At 34.6% G+C, this 15,971-nt stretch overlaps 1 protein-coding gene across 1 annotated transcript in view; it reads left to right on the forward strand.

Annotated features, from left to right (window-relative positions):
• LOC114871410 overlaps positions 1 to 15,971 on the forward strand; it is a 333,803-nt gene that overhangs the window by 305,182 nt on the left and 12,650 nt on the right. Inside the window, exons 5-9 of the mRNA XM_046285039.1 lie at positions 5,939 to 6,148; positions 6,739 to 6,999; positions 14,308 to 14,424; positions 14,606 to 14,719; positions 14,910 to 15,053. Coding sequence (XP_046140995.1) covers positions 5,939 to 6,148; positions 6,739 to 6,999; positions 14,308 to 14,424; positions 14,606 to 14,719; positions 14,910 to 15,053 — 846 coding nt within the window. The remainder of the gene's footprint in view (positions 1 to 5,938; positions 6,149 to 6,738; positions 7,000 to 14,307; positions 14,425 to 14,605; positions 14,720 to 14,909; positions 15,054 to 15,971) is intronic.

The following is a 15,971-nucleotide window of genomic DNA, read 5'->3' on the forward strand; positions in this document are numbered from 1 at the left end:
CCGGAAATCACTGCAGCCATTTTAATCAAATTTTCAACAATGCTGTATCGTGAATACATAATTTGTTATAAAAAAAAAGGTTCAAAGTTTTTCTAGAGATTTCTTATTAATCCTTTCTCTTCAGAGGAGGCGAAATACACATAAATGGCTCCTTTCTTATAGCTTCGACCGTTAATAGAAATGGTAAAGGCAATAAACTTTACAATCTCTCCACACGCGCCTGCTCACGCACCGGATACCGATTTCCTTTTAGAGTTTCTGCAAGCTCAGCACAGACACGTTTGCGAATCGAGCTTTCCATAAGGGAGCATCCGTAAATTCTGCGTCTGTTTGATTAGTATCGACGATAGAGGGGAATGCTTTGTCGCTCGTATCGATTAAATTTCATTAGCCGCAGTGAAATTGTTTATAGCGATGGTCGGTGAATATTGGGAATATTGTTTATCTCTTCGACGAGGCTTTCCATGAATTCGGAGCACATCCGGTGACGTAACGAAGCACAATTCGATGATATTTGGGCAACGTTTTTATTTTTTCGCTGATTCAAAGGCTGAACATGTAACGATGTTTAAAAGCGAAATTGCTTTCGTAGCTGTGCTGATTGTTTAGCTGATGTTTTTGTATTATTGTCGTAATGGAAATGCTTCGAACATAGAAATTACTTTTGTTAAGTCATTTCAGAAATTCGTAGTTTTTCTTGTGAATAGTTGACTCAAAATTTCTTTAATAATACAACAAATTTTATACCGTTTTTGTTTTTTAATAAAATTATTATTTTTACATGCATTACACGACACTCTAGGAAATTAATGTTTATCAGATAATTTTTAGGTTTATTATTCTAATATAAACAGGAAAAAAATTTAATTGAATTTTTTCTTGAATTCAAAGATAATTTAACATACAAATTTCTGTTTCTGAATCAATTAATTTCGTTCAGAATCACGTTGCCGTCGCTTAATTCGACCAGCTTTTTACGAACTACCCTTGCTGTACATTCTTCTTTTAGCGAAGGGTTTGTGAAATAAAAAACGGACGAACTCTAATGGATTCCATCAGGCTGGATAAATTTCCCTCGAACCTCATCGCTCTTGAAGATTCTTCATTATTTTGCAATCACTTATTACGAACACCCTCTATCGTACCTGGAAAGGTGCACTAGCCGGTCTATCGCTCTTGTCGATCTTTACTAACAGTTTTTCACAAGGGAAATTTCCCTGACTCGGATGGTTTGTGATCTTCATCGACGAAGAACTGATAGGATTTTTTTATAGAATGTGTTTTATGAGAGATTCATCCTTCTTCTTGGAGCATATTTTAAAAAGTTCAGCTTTTTATACATTGCAGGTGAATTAGATAAAATTTGAAGAAGTATTTACTTAATTTTAAATTTAATTAATTTACAGTATATTGAAGATTTCTTTTTAAGCTGAGATTTACAGAAAATTCAGATTTGCTAAATAAGAATCTTTGCTAATACATTTTCTTCATAATTAATTAGAAAAATTTAATTAAATATAAAAATATTTCAAGAGAAAGAATTCCAATATTTTTAGATATTGCAGGGTCACTTATTACGGAATTTGATTTCATCCGATAATTAAGAAAATAATGAAATCTCTTGAACCGTTAAAATGAAAGAAAATACAGGCGAGAAGCAATATAGAGAGGAGAAGAAATAATAAGGAATCGAAAGAAAACGATGAAAAAAAAGAAATAACTGAACGAGTTACAGAATGAAAGTTTCCAGTCGTTTGTTTTATTGCTCCCTTAAGGCAGAAATCGTCGCCGCTTAATTACAGTTTTCTGCTAATTAAGACAACTTCCGTGTTATTGATGCTTCGTCGTTTTTCCATCGAAGGATACAGCATTTATTTGTACAGGAGCAATAAAAAAAAGATATACATTTTTACTATCCCATTATTTATAATATTTAATAATTAAAATATATTTTTTTCTAAAGTAATTTTAAGAATTTTTACTTTTTCTTCAATTTTTATTTGATTATATTTTCAAATTGCTTAATATAACAATTCTTAAATATTATAGGAAGTCATGATTAGAAAATTAATGTAATATTAAAGTTATTTAGAAATGTTTTCCATTTTTGTTTAATTTAAATAATCTTAATGACATGGAATTTATACCACAATGAATTCAAAATTTCCCTTAAGAGAAAAAAGACAACCCTTTACAAACCTTATCTTGAACATGTCCAAATAAACCCACGTAACATCGCTTATTCTTGCATGCAACAAAAGCGGTTTAAGCGCGGGAAACCAGAAGAAGAAGAGAGGAGAAGCGGTGTCTGGGACAGGATCAATGTTGAAAACAAAAACAGCCGGCTAGCTTCGTGGAAACTGAAGCAAGCTCGGTGACGTTGGAATGTTTTATAACGGGTGGACCAGGCAGTTTTCTTCTTACTCCTCACATTTTCTTCGACGAACTACGCCTCTGCTTTTTTCTTTCGGACAGAAACCAAGATGACGAAGAATACAATGAATGGCCGCAATTGTTACGGCTACGACAAAAGTTTAGCTGAAACGCGGCTCGCGGATTTGTTTACCGTCTTTCTTTACTCCTAGCTTGTGATTAAATGCATGCTGCTATTGTGCAAGGATGCGTTTTTCAAAACAGGCTGCTGCTAAGTGCAGAGTATTTTGGGTAATTAGAAGGTGGAAAATTATTTGACATAATTATTCAATTTTTATAATAAATTATTAAATGTTTAAACAATTTTTATTTAACAATTATTTTATAAATATGAAAAATTTAATTTATACAATTCTTTGAAATGTTTTGGCAGTTTTTTAGAACTTTCAAAACTGTTTGTTCTTGAAAATATTCTAACGAAAGGAATGTAATTTAACTTGAAAAAACAGGAGGTGGTTCGAAAAGTATAGCGATAAATTAAATTTGACTCCACCGAATAAAAGAATATTTTAAGCATTTTAATTGTACCACGGCTACGTATTGTACCTGGAACTTTAATTTCTTTTCTCCATCCTACCTTTTATTTCTGCATCCTATTTTAACGCTATACATTTCCCTCGCCATTATTCCTGTAACGGGGTAATAAAGCAGCATAAATTCGCGCTAGATTTTGAGGCAGACGTTAAGAGGAAAGAATATTATGTGGTTTTATATTTTGTCACTCGTGCTTGTCTCAAAGAAGACTACCAGAATAATGGGCGTGCTTTATGGCTCGTAGAAACTTTGTAACCGTCGTAACATCTGTATCTCAGTATTTTCTTTCTCAATTAAATTAGTGGTCCTATATAAATGTCTGCAGACTGACGTAATGGGCTTGGTTTTCAGAGGTCGTTAACAGTAATTCCCTTCTATACAAAAGACATTTATATTTTTAACGTTCAGTATTTTCCTTTGAACTAAGAGTGAAGTGGTTGATTATTTTTTATTAGGATTCTTAGTTTCTAATGATAAAAAGTATGTCGCGAATTCAAAGCAAAACGCTCAGGCAATGAATACTTTCTCCATTTTGTATTTTCTATTTTTTTATTTTCCATTTTCCATTTTTCGCTCTCCATTGCTCACTTTCTGCCTTCCCTTTTCCATTTTCAAGTATCACGTTTTAAATCTCAATTTCTAATTATAACTTGAGAGGAAAGGGATTAAATTGAAAATTGGAAGGGGGTAAAATTTCAATTAGAAATGAAGAGTTACTGTAACAAGTAGTACAAGTCGGCCGCAGTGCGTAGTAAGTAGTATAGGTAAATCATATCTCAGACATTGCTCCTATTATGAAACAAATCATTTGAAATTCTTAATTATTTAAAGAATACTTTGTTCCGTTTTACAAAGCAACCACTCCAAATATCTCTGTTAAATTCTAATAAATTTTTTTATATTAAAAAAATCATGTTATAAAAAATATTCCAAGTAGGTTTAGATGTAGATGATCAGTAATTTGAAGTCGAGGCAGGATTTATCTCTTCTTCTGTATCTCCCAATTTCAAGGAACTCATTTACAACGATTCAAGCTGCAATTATCAAGCAGAACCGAAAGAGTTGGTAAAACTTGCTGGTGAACTAACGTTCGTTTGCATTCAAAGAAACTTAGAGAGCAAAATTTCGAACGAGGACGACAAGTTTTTCGAGGTAGCTCGAAGGGTGAACGCTTCAGCACCCTTCGGAGGGTGGCAAGTTTACGAGACCAGGAATTCTATCCCCGTCGATACTTGTATTAGCCCGCGATAAGTTTAACCATTTGAATCCTGGACGAGTAGCTGTTCGAGCTTACCGGTCGGCGCAACTTTAATGGCTCGCAGATTTAACAGGGCACAGATAGAAACTTTGTTACGGGACGAGTGAAAAGCTCCAGGCATTCGACCGTGCCCTACCGGAAACGAATTTCTGATTTCGTACACGTACCAACTTGCAAGAGTTTCCATCGTTGCGAACCGATGAAGCATCGCTAACATTAACCAGAGACCAGATGGGTCACTCGTTTGTTCAATTTTCCAACGATGCTCTATTTATTGTAAATACATATTTATTTGAAATATCAAATATAGTTATTTCAAATTAAGGATTAACATTTCGTTTTTGTAAATTCCAATATTTACAGTATTACAGCCGATTATTTGTGGTCGTACCAGCCCTCTGAAACTGAATGTTTATGCAGCTATAAAGTTACAAAATACAGGGAACAAACATTTTTACCTTTCGAATTGGTGTGAAATGCGATCCCCAACAATTTCAACGACTATTACCAGATAACGAGTTATCGAGATTCAGTTTTATGGAACTCTGTAATTAAAAGTTTGAATCTTGCTTCAATTAAATACCAGTTTGATGACCCTATCGAGTTACAGTGTGTTTTTTGTGATTATCGTGTTCTAATTTGAGACATTTAAATTGTTTTAATTGATACATGGTATAATTGGTCCAACAACTAATTGATAAATATTGCTTGACAAATATTACATGAAACGTGATTTTTTGTTAAATGAAAACTTTCAGTCAATAATTGAAAGCTTAATTAATGACCTAAATCACAAATTAAACATTTTTGTACAAGAATATTCTTATTATTTAGAATTTAATAATAATTCTGTTAATATTCCATATTACATTTTCCCAGATCAATAAAAATCTAATAAAAATATCATAACTAACTTATCAGAGGAATTTTGACAGTTGATTTTTTAGAATTGTCATGTTTGTTCAACCTGTTTTTTAGTTTCAATTTCTGTTTACTTCAAGCAAACAGAAGGTCTACTATTGTGTAGCTGGCAACTAGGAGATTGATCTTTCACAGTGTTCGAATTTGGCAGATGTCCCGGAAGCTTTCCAAACTTGCTGATCACGTGCGAGTTTTGCAACGTCACCCTGTTCTAATCGACTGATTCTGATTAATCTTTGATTCTGCTATTTATCTTCCACAAACAAAAGTCAATCTTGGAAAAATTGGTGTTAAAATGTCAATAGCCTCGCTTATTAATTAAAACACACTAATATTTAACTTTATAATTAAAGGGTTAAATGAAAGAATTAGGCAGCTCCATTTCTATTAATTTTACAAGAATTGAACAAATTTTTCTCAAATGTAAAATAAAAATGAAGCTGCCTGGTTCTTGCTTCATCAAACTCTAAATAAATAATAAATTTCAAAAAATTTGTAGAAATAAAATAAATCGCTAAAACTAAGTCCATTATACCATCAATAATTATAAACCACTCTATACATTTCAAATCAACAAATTTTACCATGAACTGTAAAGAACAACAAATTGCCGTCCCAGGAAATTTTTTACAAAGTCAGCTATTCGCTCAACATGCTACGAACGAATACTTTAACCCTCGAAGCGTAGCATGCACGATCACGTACACTTGCGCCCTTTCGCATTCTATGGAGATACTACGTAACCCTCTAAACCAGTCGCAATCAATTAACCAATTTCCTGTTTCATTTCAGGCACTGGTGTATCGAGACGGGAACCTGGTCTCGGGCTCGTTGGAAGCCTTGGTGCAACACATGGTACCAACCGAGGAATATTATCCCGATCGGGCATACCTGTTCGCCTTTTTGCTGAGTGCCAGACTCTTCATCAAGCCGCACGAGCTTCTAGGCGAGGTCTGCGCCCTCTGCGAGCATCAGCAAAACCTGAATGGAGAGGGTGGCAAGGTGAGCCACGAATCTACAAAAGCACCATCGTGTGAGAGAGAAGGAGAGATCCTTCCGGGTGTGCACTTTACGACCACCTCGTGTATTATCGTTTCATCGTCCCGCAGTCTCGACCCCCTTTTGCATTCACCCCCCCTCCAAGAGAATCACCCCGTGCGCGCCCGTTCTCGTTCCACGTTGTAATAACGAGCACGCGTATCCAGGCCAGAAGTCTCGCTCGCAAATGAATTTCTATCCTCCTTCTCTCTATATCTTCTCTGCCCTTTTTTTTTTTAATTTAAACCTGCATCATTTTCGAGCTTCTTGTTTCTTTTTATCGCTCGTAATACTCTGAATTTCTTGGAATCTTTTCTTTACTTTTGAATTAATTTAATTAAGATAGAGGGCTCAAATTTTTAGAACTTATTATTAGGCAGTTTTGAAATTTGAAATTTAAATTTTTCAATTTTCTATGAAATTTTTTAAACATTGGTAGTGGAAGTTATAAGATCCATGGTTTCATTAATGCAATTAATTTAATTGTCAGTTTAATAACAATGAAGGTGTAGAGATAAGAAGATGGCTAGTAGAAACTGTCTAACGCGTTCCAGGAACGTCTGCAGCGTTTTGTGCCACGACTGGTGCAGCTGTTAGCCGAATGGACAGAAACATTCCCGTACGACTTCCGGGATGAGAGGGTGATGGGTCACGTCAGGTCCATCACGCAGAAGGTCGCTGCGGTCGACGCTGCGGCCAGGCAGGAAGTTTCGGCATTGCTGCAAAACTTGCTGCTTAGACTGACGGCGCTGGAGAGGTATGAGGAGGGCCTTGCCAGACTTGCTACCGAAGCTGCGACAGAACAGCTTACACAGGTTCGTAAATACTCCGCATTATCACTGTCTAACTAGTACCTAATCCTCTTTTACGTGTCTACTTGTTTGCTCCCGTCTTGAGACCCTGAAGATGATAAAACTTTGAACAACTCTGAATTACAGTGGTACATGTAATACTAGGGAAGCTGTAATTAATTCTTGAGTTTTTCAGGGGTAAGTTATTCGAAATACTCGGTCTTTACAAAATTTAATATAAAATGGAAATTTCTAAAGTGAGAATAATAGAAAATTGTAGATAAACCTAAAATCAGTATTATTTTTCTTAAATAATATTTTTAATAAACCATGGTTACCTAACAAATGAATTTAAACGAGGATATCTACATTTCAGTAAAATTTCAAAATTATCTCCATGAAATTAAATTTAATTCAAATTTGAATTTATATCAAGTGACTTTAATTATTTCCATTGGATCGGTATCATTAATTTATCGGTGTACATATTGAACAAGTTTGATCATATTTGCGGAAGTCGATAGCGATTATTCGGTTTAGTGTAACAGGCTAAAACATCGGAGAACTTCCGGTATAATGAACCGATAATATTCTGTCTACGGTATTTGCCGTGACCGCCTTCCGTTAGTTTCGCGCACCAATTCCGTCCTCCTAACACGATGCTCTTGTTTCTGTTTGAATGGTTCGCTTGTGTCCTTTGTATTTGTACCGATACGTACACACCTTCTAACATACACACGTCCGTTTCTCTGTACCTACTAGTTTATACAAACATTTGCGCGATGCGTGTTCAACAGAAAACGGAAAGCTAAATATTTGCTTTAAAACGCGCAGAAAATTGAAGTCCATTCCTATGGTATTGACAAATATTTCAACAATTTTCAAAAATCACTTTTAACAGTGTAAATACTCGTAAATTAGAATTGTCAGGGTTCAATAATATTTCATTCGTTTTTCCACGCGATAATTGATCCTCGCAAATTTTAATTTAATTTTATATTTCACATTTGACCACGCTCCTTTGTTAAAGGGTTAATTAAAATATCTAATTAAAAACCAACCACCCTTCCAAGAAAAGTAACACAAATGTAATTAAAAAATATTTAATCAAATTTTTATTTAATATGAACACTAAAATCCAAATCAGATAATCTCCATAGACGTCTAACGTAACACGAACATTATAGATTCAGCTTGAGTACATTTTCCGCGTGTCTCTGTTCCGCCATCGCATCCAACTACGTCGCGGGTCTAAAATAGCTTCCTTTTTCCAGTATCAAGCAGCCCCCGCGTACGAATTCGATTTTCCGGCCACGTTCTTCCCTTTGACAGACATTTTAATATTTTTCTGCGACGCGACACCGATAGCATCCCTCCGTATGATCCACGTGGATTTTACCTATAGCACCGGTACCTATTTATACGTGTTATTTCGCACGATACCGATCCAGAAGCAAACAAGCGCATTCGTACGCGTGGCACTTTGTGCAGTTAGGCTAACTGGGTAATGCAGTTTCCCAACGCGAGCGACAGTAACTATTCCATTTAATTTGATTACCTGGCGCACGCCTATCTACCACCCCGTGTAACACCTACTAATAGCTAATTTGCAACTGCATTAGTTAGTTAAATATGTCGGCGTATCGTGGTACGGCTAATCAGGACGGAATTGCGTGAGCGTAGACCGCTACAAGCATCATCGATGATCGTGTGCGGCGCGGAGAAATTACCGCATACACAGGATTGTTTCGTCGGATACCCGTTTCGGATACCACTGCCGCAAATACATGGTTATATTAACGTTCGTTCGACGTACGGATACGTATGTCTCCATTTTACACCGATATTTCAGCATCCAATATTTTGATAATATAATATTTTCGAAACAGAGGTAGATACTAAATTGTTTCACGTTCAATGCTGATATTTCATGAGATACGTATTTTCAAATTTTCCTCATATTCATAAACAATGCGTTTACTTGCGTTAATTATTTATAGAAAATTTCATATGAAAGCACTTCGAGAAGCTGAAAGACCTTTCATCTCTCCGACGAAGTAGCGTTAAATGCATATTTCATCGCAGACGAATGAATAATAGTACCGTTCTTTATGATCAAAGGAACATAAATTTCCTGTAGCATAATAAATAATTTCCCCGTCTAAACCTGGATGAAATTGCCCCGTTGCCTATCAAAAGTTTGCGGAAATTGTGGAAAGCGTTTCCTTCAAACTGTAATTCCAATATTTTTCCAATATTGTAAATTGCTTCTTTCATTCAGTAAAAATTCCTATAACATATTTTCTTTCTGAAGACTGCTTTCATTTTATATACTATGAGAAAATGAATGTTTATGCAATTATTTTTCTCTTTTCGTAAAAAGAATTAAAATTACTAAATTGGTATGTATAAATCTTTTTTCCATTTCTTTTATTTTATTTTAGACAAATTTTTGAGTATCACTATCGCTATTTAAAACATTTTTCTTCACCTTCAATAATGTCAGAAAACAATCAATCCTGAATGATGATAAATGTGAACAATCTATTTTGAAGGAATCATGTTTGCACGACGTTTTCTTGCTTGCAGAGAAATTGCATCAAGAAGTGTAGACGAAGTGGAAAGCTCGAAGGAAAGCAATAAAAATATAGGATGAAAGAAAGGGAGAAAAAAGGAAATAGATAAGGAAAGGGGGTAGGTCGAGCTCTTAGGAAGCTCCGGCTTATTAAAGCGGAAGTTCACCGCGCTTTTTGAACTCGTTTCTACTACGTGCCACGACGACAGCTTTGCTTGAACTTTTCCAAGGAATGGGATGTAACTCGCGAAACCAATAATACGCCCTTAATCCCTTCCTACTCTTCTCTCTCGTCATCCTCCATATTTTTTGTAGGCTTACCACCGTCAGAAAACTCACAAACATGATTAGAAATTGCTCGATTTTAAATTTGGTGAAGTAATGTTGGTTATCATTCATTATTTTCTAATTTTAATAAATAACCTCATTTATCAGTTTTGGAAAAATTAAATTATCGAGTCTTTTGGATAGGGTAGAAATTGAAATTAATTTAAAAACAGTTATTGTTCTAAAAGTTCAGTAAATAAAAAATTAGTAAAATCAAAATATGTAAAAAAAATTAATTGCCTTCAAAGCAATCCATCGAATTTTAAATATAAATAAAAAGCTAAATGAAATTTGAATAGAATATCATACAAATTATACATTTTTTTTTCAAGAAACGTTCCTCTGCTCTTTAGTCAAAGTAACAATTGCAATTTCTTTATTGCAAAACTTTTTTTCTGCTATAATCTTTTGTTTGATACCCGAAGTTTCATCTCGATCTTTCATCCCATTTATTGCATCGAATTTCATTGGCTCTTTTTATGTTTCTTGAAAACAAGAGCAAGCTCGCAGGACCAATAGCATGCCTTTAATCTTTTCCTTCACGGGAAAAGAAAGTTTCCAACAAGTATCAAGCTACTCACCTAAGATCTTTTATTACGTTTGAGTAGTTGCTCGTTTGAAGAGCACGTTTTCCGATAGTTTTGGTATTTGAAAGAAAAAAAAAACTGCGAGCTGCGATTTTATGTGGAAGAAGTTTAATTTTTTGCGGATGGAAAGAATTGGGTAAAAGATTGGAGACTAAAGAAAATTAAATGGTAAATTTATTAAGTAAAAATTTTCAATTATAAAAATATTTTTGTCACTTATAACAGAATCATGAAAATGCACTTAAAATTTTTCTGTTTTTCTTGCATTAAACAAAGTTAATGGAAGAAAAAAATGTTTTTCTTTAATGAAAATGATGTAGAGCCATGGGTGCATTTTTCAATTTACAATTTACGGTCAGTATGCAAGGGTCAACTGAAAATTTGCAAACCGTTATAAAAGTCATCTTTCTGCTTTTCGCGACAGGACAAAGCTTTTAATTACGTTTTCTCCCGCGTAATAACGAGAGAAAAAGGAAGCGAGGTGCAAATACAAAGGTCCTCGAAATGTAGCTTCTATCGGGTATATTTGAGTACAGGGGTGTTAACGTTGTTACCAGAGATAACGGGATTTTAATTGATAACGATAATACGCTTTAAAATCCGCATTAACTCCGTTACAAGCTATTGTATTCGACGAACACAGGAACGAATTTAATGGCTGCTTTTAAATGATCAAAGCAGCGTCACTAGCAGTTTTCTGTAATCTCCGCCAATTCAATTATTATTATTAATTGTAGCTATTTTGTCGATAATGTTTGAAATTTGTTTCAAACGTTGAAAATAATCATTTTCAATTATATGCATACATTTTGGTTCCAAAATTCTATTGATGAAAATTGAGTCTAAAAGTGATTTAAAAATATTTCCAATTTAATTGGAAATAAAATTTAGAGAATGAAAATTTGTATTTCTAAAATTTTAGAAATAAAATTTATCTTAAATAAATTTATTTTACTATTGAAATTTTAGAATATTTAGAAATATAATTTACATAAAATAAATTTATTTTGTTATTACAATTTTGGAAACAAAAAGTAGAAAAAGTAGAAGAAAGTGAGTCGAAAACAGATTTCAAATCATATCCAGTGTTCCATCAACAAGCAGTCCAACGTATAAGTGCATAGGTCTGATGTCATTGCAATTATTTATGCCCATCGTCGCCATTGTAAGCACGGCTGAGAATGAAAGGAACGAGTCCAGCAGACATTTCAATTTGAATCGAACGTTCGACCATTCATACCCGCCTCCTCGTTGGATAGAACTACCTCCGGAAAATTTATATTCTCTCGCTCAACTTGTCCCTCGAAATAACAGGGGTGGAACGATGCGTCGCAGCAAACACTGACCCATATCACTGTGCGCTACCAGCTTGAAAAACGATCAGATTTCGTCGTACAACGTCTCCTCTATTATTCAAGTTCCTATACGCGTTTCTTCTTTACTTTGCTTGTTTCTCCTTTTCAATCACTGATTTCGTGATTGACATTCGATGAAACTCTTTTATTAATAAAAAATTATCCACACTGGCAAAAGTGTATAACTGAAACCCATAAATTTTGAAGTAAAATTCTCTTTCCTAATTCTTGATTATTGTTTTCTTTTTTTTAAGTATTTAATAAATATAGATTTTGACAAAAGCACTTTAATATTTTTTAGTATTGAAAATTAGAAATCTGAATAAGTTTGATTTTCAAATAGTCAGTTATATTTACTGATGCAATTGGATGTAAAATTGGATTAATCTAAAGAAGAATAGTTAAAGAATGTTCACCTTGTAATTACTTGAACTTTACCGTATATTTCGTTGGAGCGTAAAAAACAGCCGGCTAATTATGATAACGCAAGCAATTACTTTTACGTAATCTGACCGTGCTAATTGCCACTTTTAGCTATTCCTTAATGTAGCCGAGAAAAAGAATGTCAAAATCCGTGGGTGAAAAGATAATTAATTTCCACCTCCATGACGAGTGCTGTGATGCTAATTCATTCCCTTTCGAACCAAAGAAACTTAACTAAAAATGTGTTTCCGCTGCTTCCGATAAAATACTTCATATAAATAATTATTTTTCCATTTAATTAATTTTCAACTTAACATTTCTACTAAATGAAGGACTCCTGTCAGTTCTCGTTCATTTCGAATTAAAAATCTGACGTTTTACTCGATTCGATGGTCGTGGCCTTAAATACAGAGCAACGTCTTGGAAGGTTTCTGTGAAACCCGTCATATCATTTTCTCGACGCGATGAAAGTAAGAACCGTCAAGCTCGAATAAGATCAGCGAACCGTATGATTCAGTTACGAGGGTACGTAGTCTTCGTTTCTTCGAATTAAATCGTCGATCAAATTATCAATGCTAGTCGATGCGAGGTTACGGCACGATTTCGACGAGTTCGTCCAGAACAATATTGACTCGAACCACTAGTGACAAACGTTTGATTTACGTGGAAATTCTCCCTTTTCGCTTCGTTTTCTTCTCGCGATGAAAAAGAAAAGGGAGGGTAATGATGCGTGAATGACTCCGTACAGTGGAATAATAGGATTATATTTTCTTTTCTTTTTGTAATGATAGAATGGTGGCACTTGGAAATAAAATAAAACAAAATAAGGGAAAATAAGAAGATATTTTCTAAACAGAAATACACGATCAACAAATATATTATTATTTTAGATTCGTTAATAAATTTTATCAGTTAGGTCTTATTTTCCTCAAAGCAATTTCTTAGAAGATAATGTTGGGAATTTGCAAATAAATCTTAATTGTAAAGTTATACAGGAAGTTTAGAGTAAACAGATTCTCCACATTGTCCACTAAATGAAATGTAACCGCACAATTACTATTCTGCAAACAAGAAATCATCGATCACCAAGATTTAGCAAGTTCCAAATTGCTCAAGTTTAGAGGATGATAATGTTTGCGGTGTCCAAAGAAACTTGGGAATGGATATTGCGCGATTCTCCGGCGAATCGTGTTATGCAATCGAATGCAGTGTACCCAAGTGGTTGTCACAATTTCTTGTATAGAATAATTAATGATCCTTTCCAAACTGTAAAATGTATCTTATGGTGAAAATCAAACTGTAATTCCATCCTCGTTATATTAAAACAATCAAGAATTATTTCAAATCTATCGTATATTAATTTCAGAACTTTAATCAGTTAATTAAAATAATTAAGATACTTTAATTTTTCTCAATTTTAAAAATTTAAGGGATATTAAAAATATTTTTATTCATTTCCTAATTAACTTCAATAATTTCTATCTGAATTAAGTTTAGAAATTTCCAATTGTATTCAAAAATCCAAAATATATATTATCTTGAAAAAAAAACATGGAAGTCTTTCTAAGCAATAAATAGGAGGGTATCTCGAGGAACGAAATAAAGATCATAGAAAATCACGGCAGGGTATCGTTGGCGTTACGAGCGTGTACGCCATTTCATGTCGAGGTGAATTCATGAACGAGACGATACCGTACATAATGCCAGTCACCAGATCTTTATCGACGCGTCCAAGGGCGTCGCGACGCTGCCCGAACCACTTTGAAACTGCGGTCGACGCAGATAAGAACCCGCTTGAATTTGCTCGACGAAGCACGAGAACGTGAAATTGGAAAGGAAAAGAAGAGGCGTCGCGACGCCCCGCACGTTCTCTACTTCCGTTTTCTGTCTTCCACGCGTTTCCCATGAATCGAGTTCCCCGTTGACGTCTCGTTCCATCGTTTTCACCTCCTCCCTTCTTGTACCCCCTCGTCACTCTCTTTCCTACGGCCTCTTCCTTGTACGATTTCCCGAGGAAGCTTTCTTCGACGCTTTAACCGAATGGAACTGTCACCTCGTTTTTCAGGTGGACATCACCGAGCTCTGTCCCTCGGCCACGGTTCTGGCACAGCAATTGACCCACGTGGAACTCGAGAGGCTCTCTTACATCGGCCCTGAAGAATTCGTCCAAGCATTCGCCAAGGTACGTGTTCCTGTTTTTTTATTTTCAGTCGATCTAATCATCTGACTGTGTGGTTATGTTTTTAGACCTTTTTCTGTGAAATGGAGGAATTTCATGTTTCTATTGTTAATTAGGGTTTCGTAGTAAAGTATATCTATAACTTTCAAACTAATGATAAATTTTTATTTTTTCGTTCGCACAGGAATCTCCACACCTAGAAACATCCTTTAAGGACATGAAGAAAACGCGCAATCTCGAATCGTACGTCCAATGGTTTAATAGACTGAGCTATTTCGTAGCAACCGAAGTGTGCAAGGTAATTTTAACAGAAGAATATATCTTTCATTTTGAAAATGAAAATATATATCCTTCAATAAAAATGTGTATCCCTTTAGTAAAAAAAATGTTGCAAATTTTTATCGAAATTCATTTTATCGTTCATTATTAAGGAATCTAGTGTTAATGACAAGTACTAAAGATTAGAAATCTTATTGTTTATTTTACAGCATGCAAAAAAGAAGCAACGCGTTCGTGTGGTTGAATACTGGATCGAAACAGCCAGAGAATGCTTCAACATTGGTAATTTCAATTCTTTGATGGCAATCATTGCTGGCCTGAACATGTCCCCTATATCTCGTCTGAAGAAAACGGTAAGTTTCAATTTTATTTCAATTTTTCTAGACAAAGAAAAAAATTATCATTTACATATTATTTGAATCTATTAATAATTTAAAAGGTATTTTGGCTCGTTTAAAAAAGAAAGCAAATTTAGAAAAATTCAGGGGAAAGAAAAGAAAATAGTTATGAAAAATAGTTTCTGAAAAGCTTAAGAGTTTTATTTAAAACGCAATACAAATTTTATTTTCTAATTATCCTATTGGCATGGCAATCAATGTATTAAACTACTAAACAAAAATGATCTTAATACATAATGTAATAATTACAAACGAATGAAATCTTGTATATCGAGAAGCTACAAATGTAATTGAACAGACGATAGAACGAGTGATACAGTTTTACGACATTTCGGCTATCCTGTTGGTCGAGACGACGACGTCCAGTCGGAAAGCGTTAATACGACGACAACGGGTCGAATTGGGCCACGCTCGTTTGCACTGCCATACAAGGGGGTGTGCACGGCAATAAGCGGTCTGTAATCCTCGTAAATCGAGCGTGGCGCCGCGACGACCAGCGACGCTCGTGACGAATCGCTGAAAATCAAATTTTCGCGTCGCTGCTCGAATACGAAGAACATTTCCGTGAGAAAATCGCGATAGAGCAGGATGGAGAAAAAGGGATGGAGTGCTGTTTTAATTGAATTTTAACCTACTATTTTGCAAGTTCAGTTGAAATGCACGAGGAAACCGTGTTAATTGGAGAAGTGGAGAATCTATGGGATTTTAATTATTTCAATTTCATTTAAACTTGACATGAAAAGTCATGGTATCACTTTTTAATAAAATTACGGTTTCGTGTAATTGAAAGTGAGGAGCGTGATAAATTGAATAAGTTTTTATTTTGAAAACGTAAATCTCTATAAAAGTGTTGAAGTAGTTTTGTAATATTTT

Source organism: Osmia bicornis, chromosome 3, assembly GCF_907164935.1.
Source record: "Osmia bicornis bicornis chromosome 3, iOsmBic2.1, whole genome shotgun sequence".
NCBI classification, from domain to species: domain Eukaryota; kingdom Metazoa; phylum Arthropoda; class Insecta; order Hymenoptera; family Megachilidae; genus Osmia; species Osmia bicornis.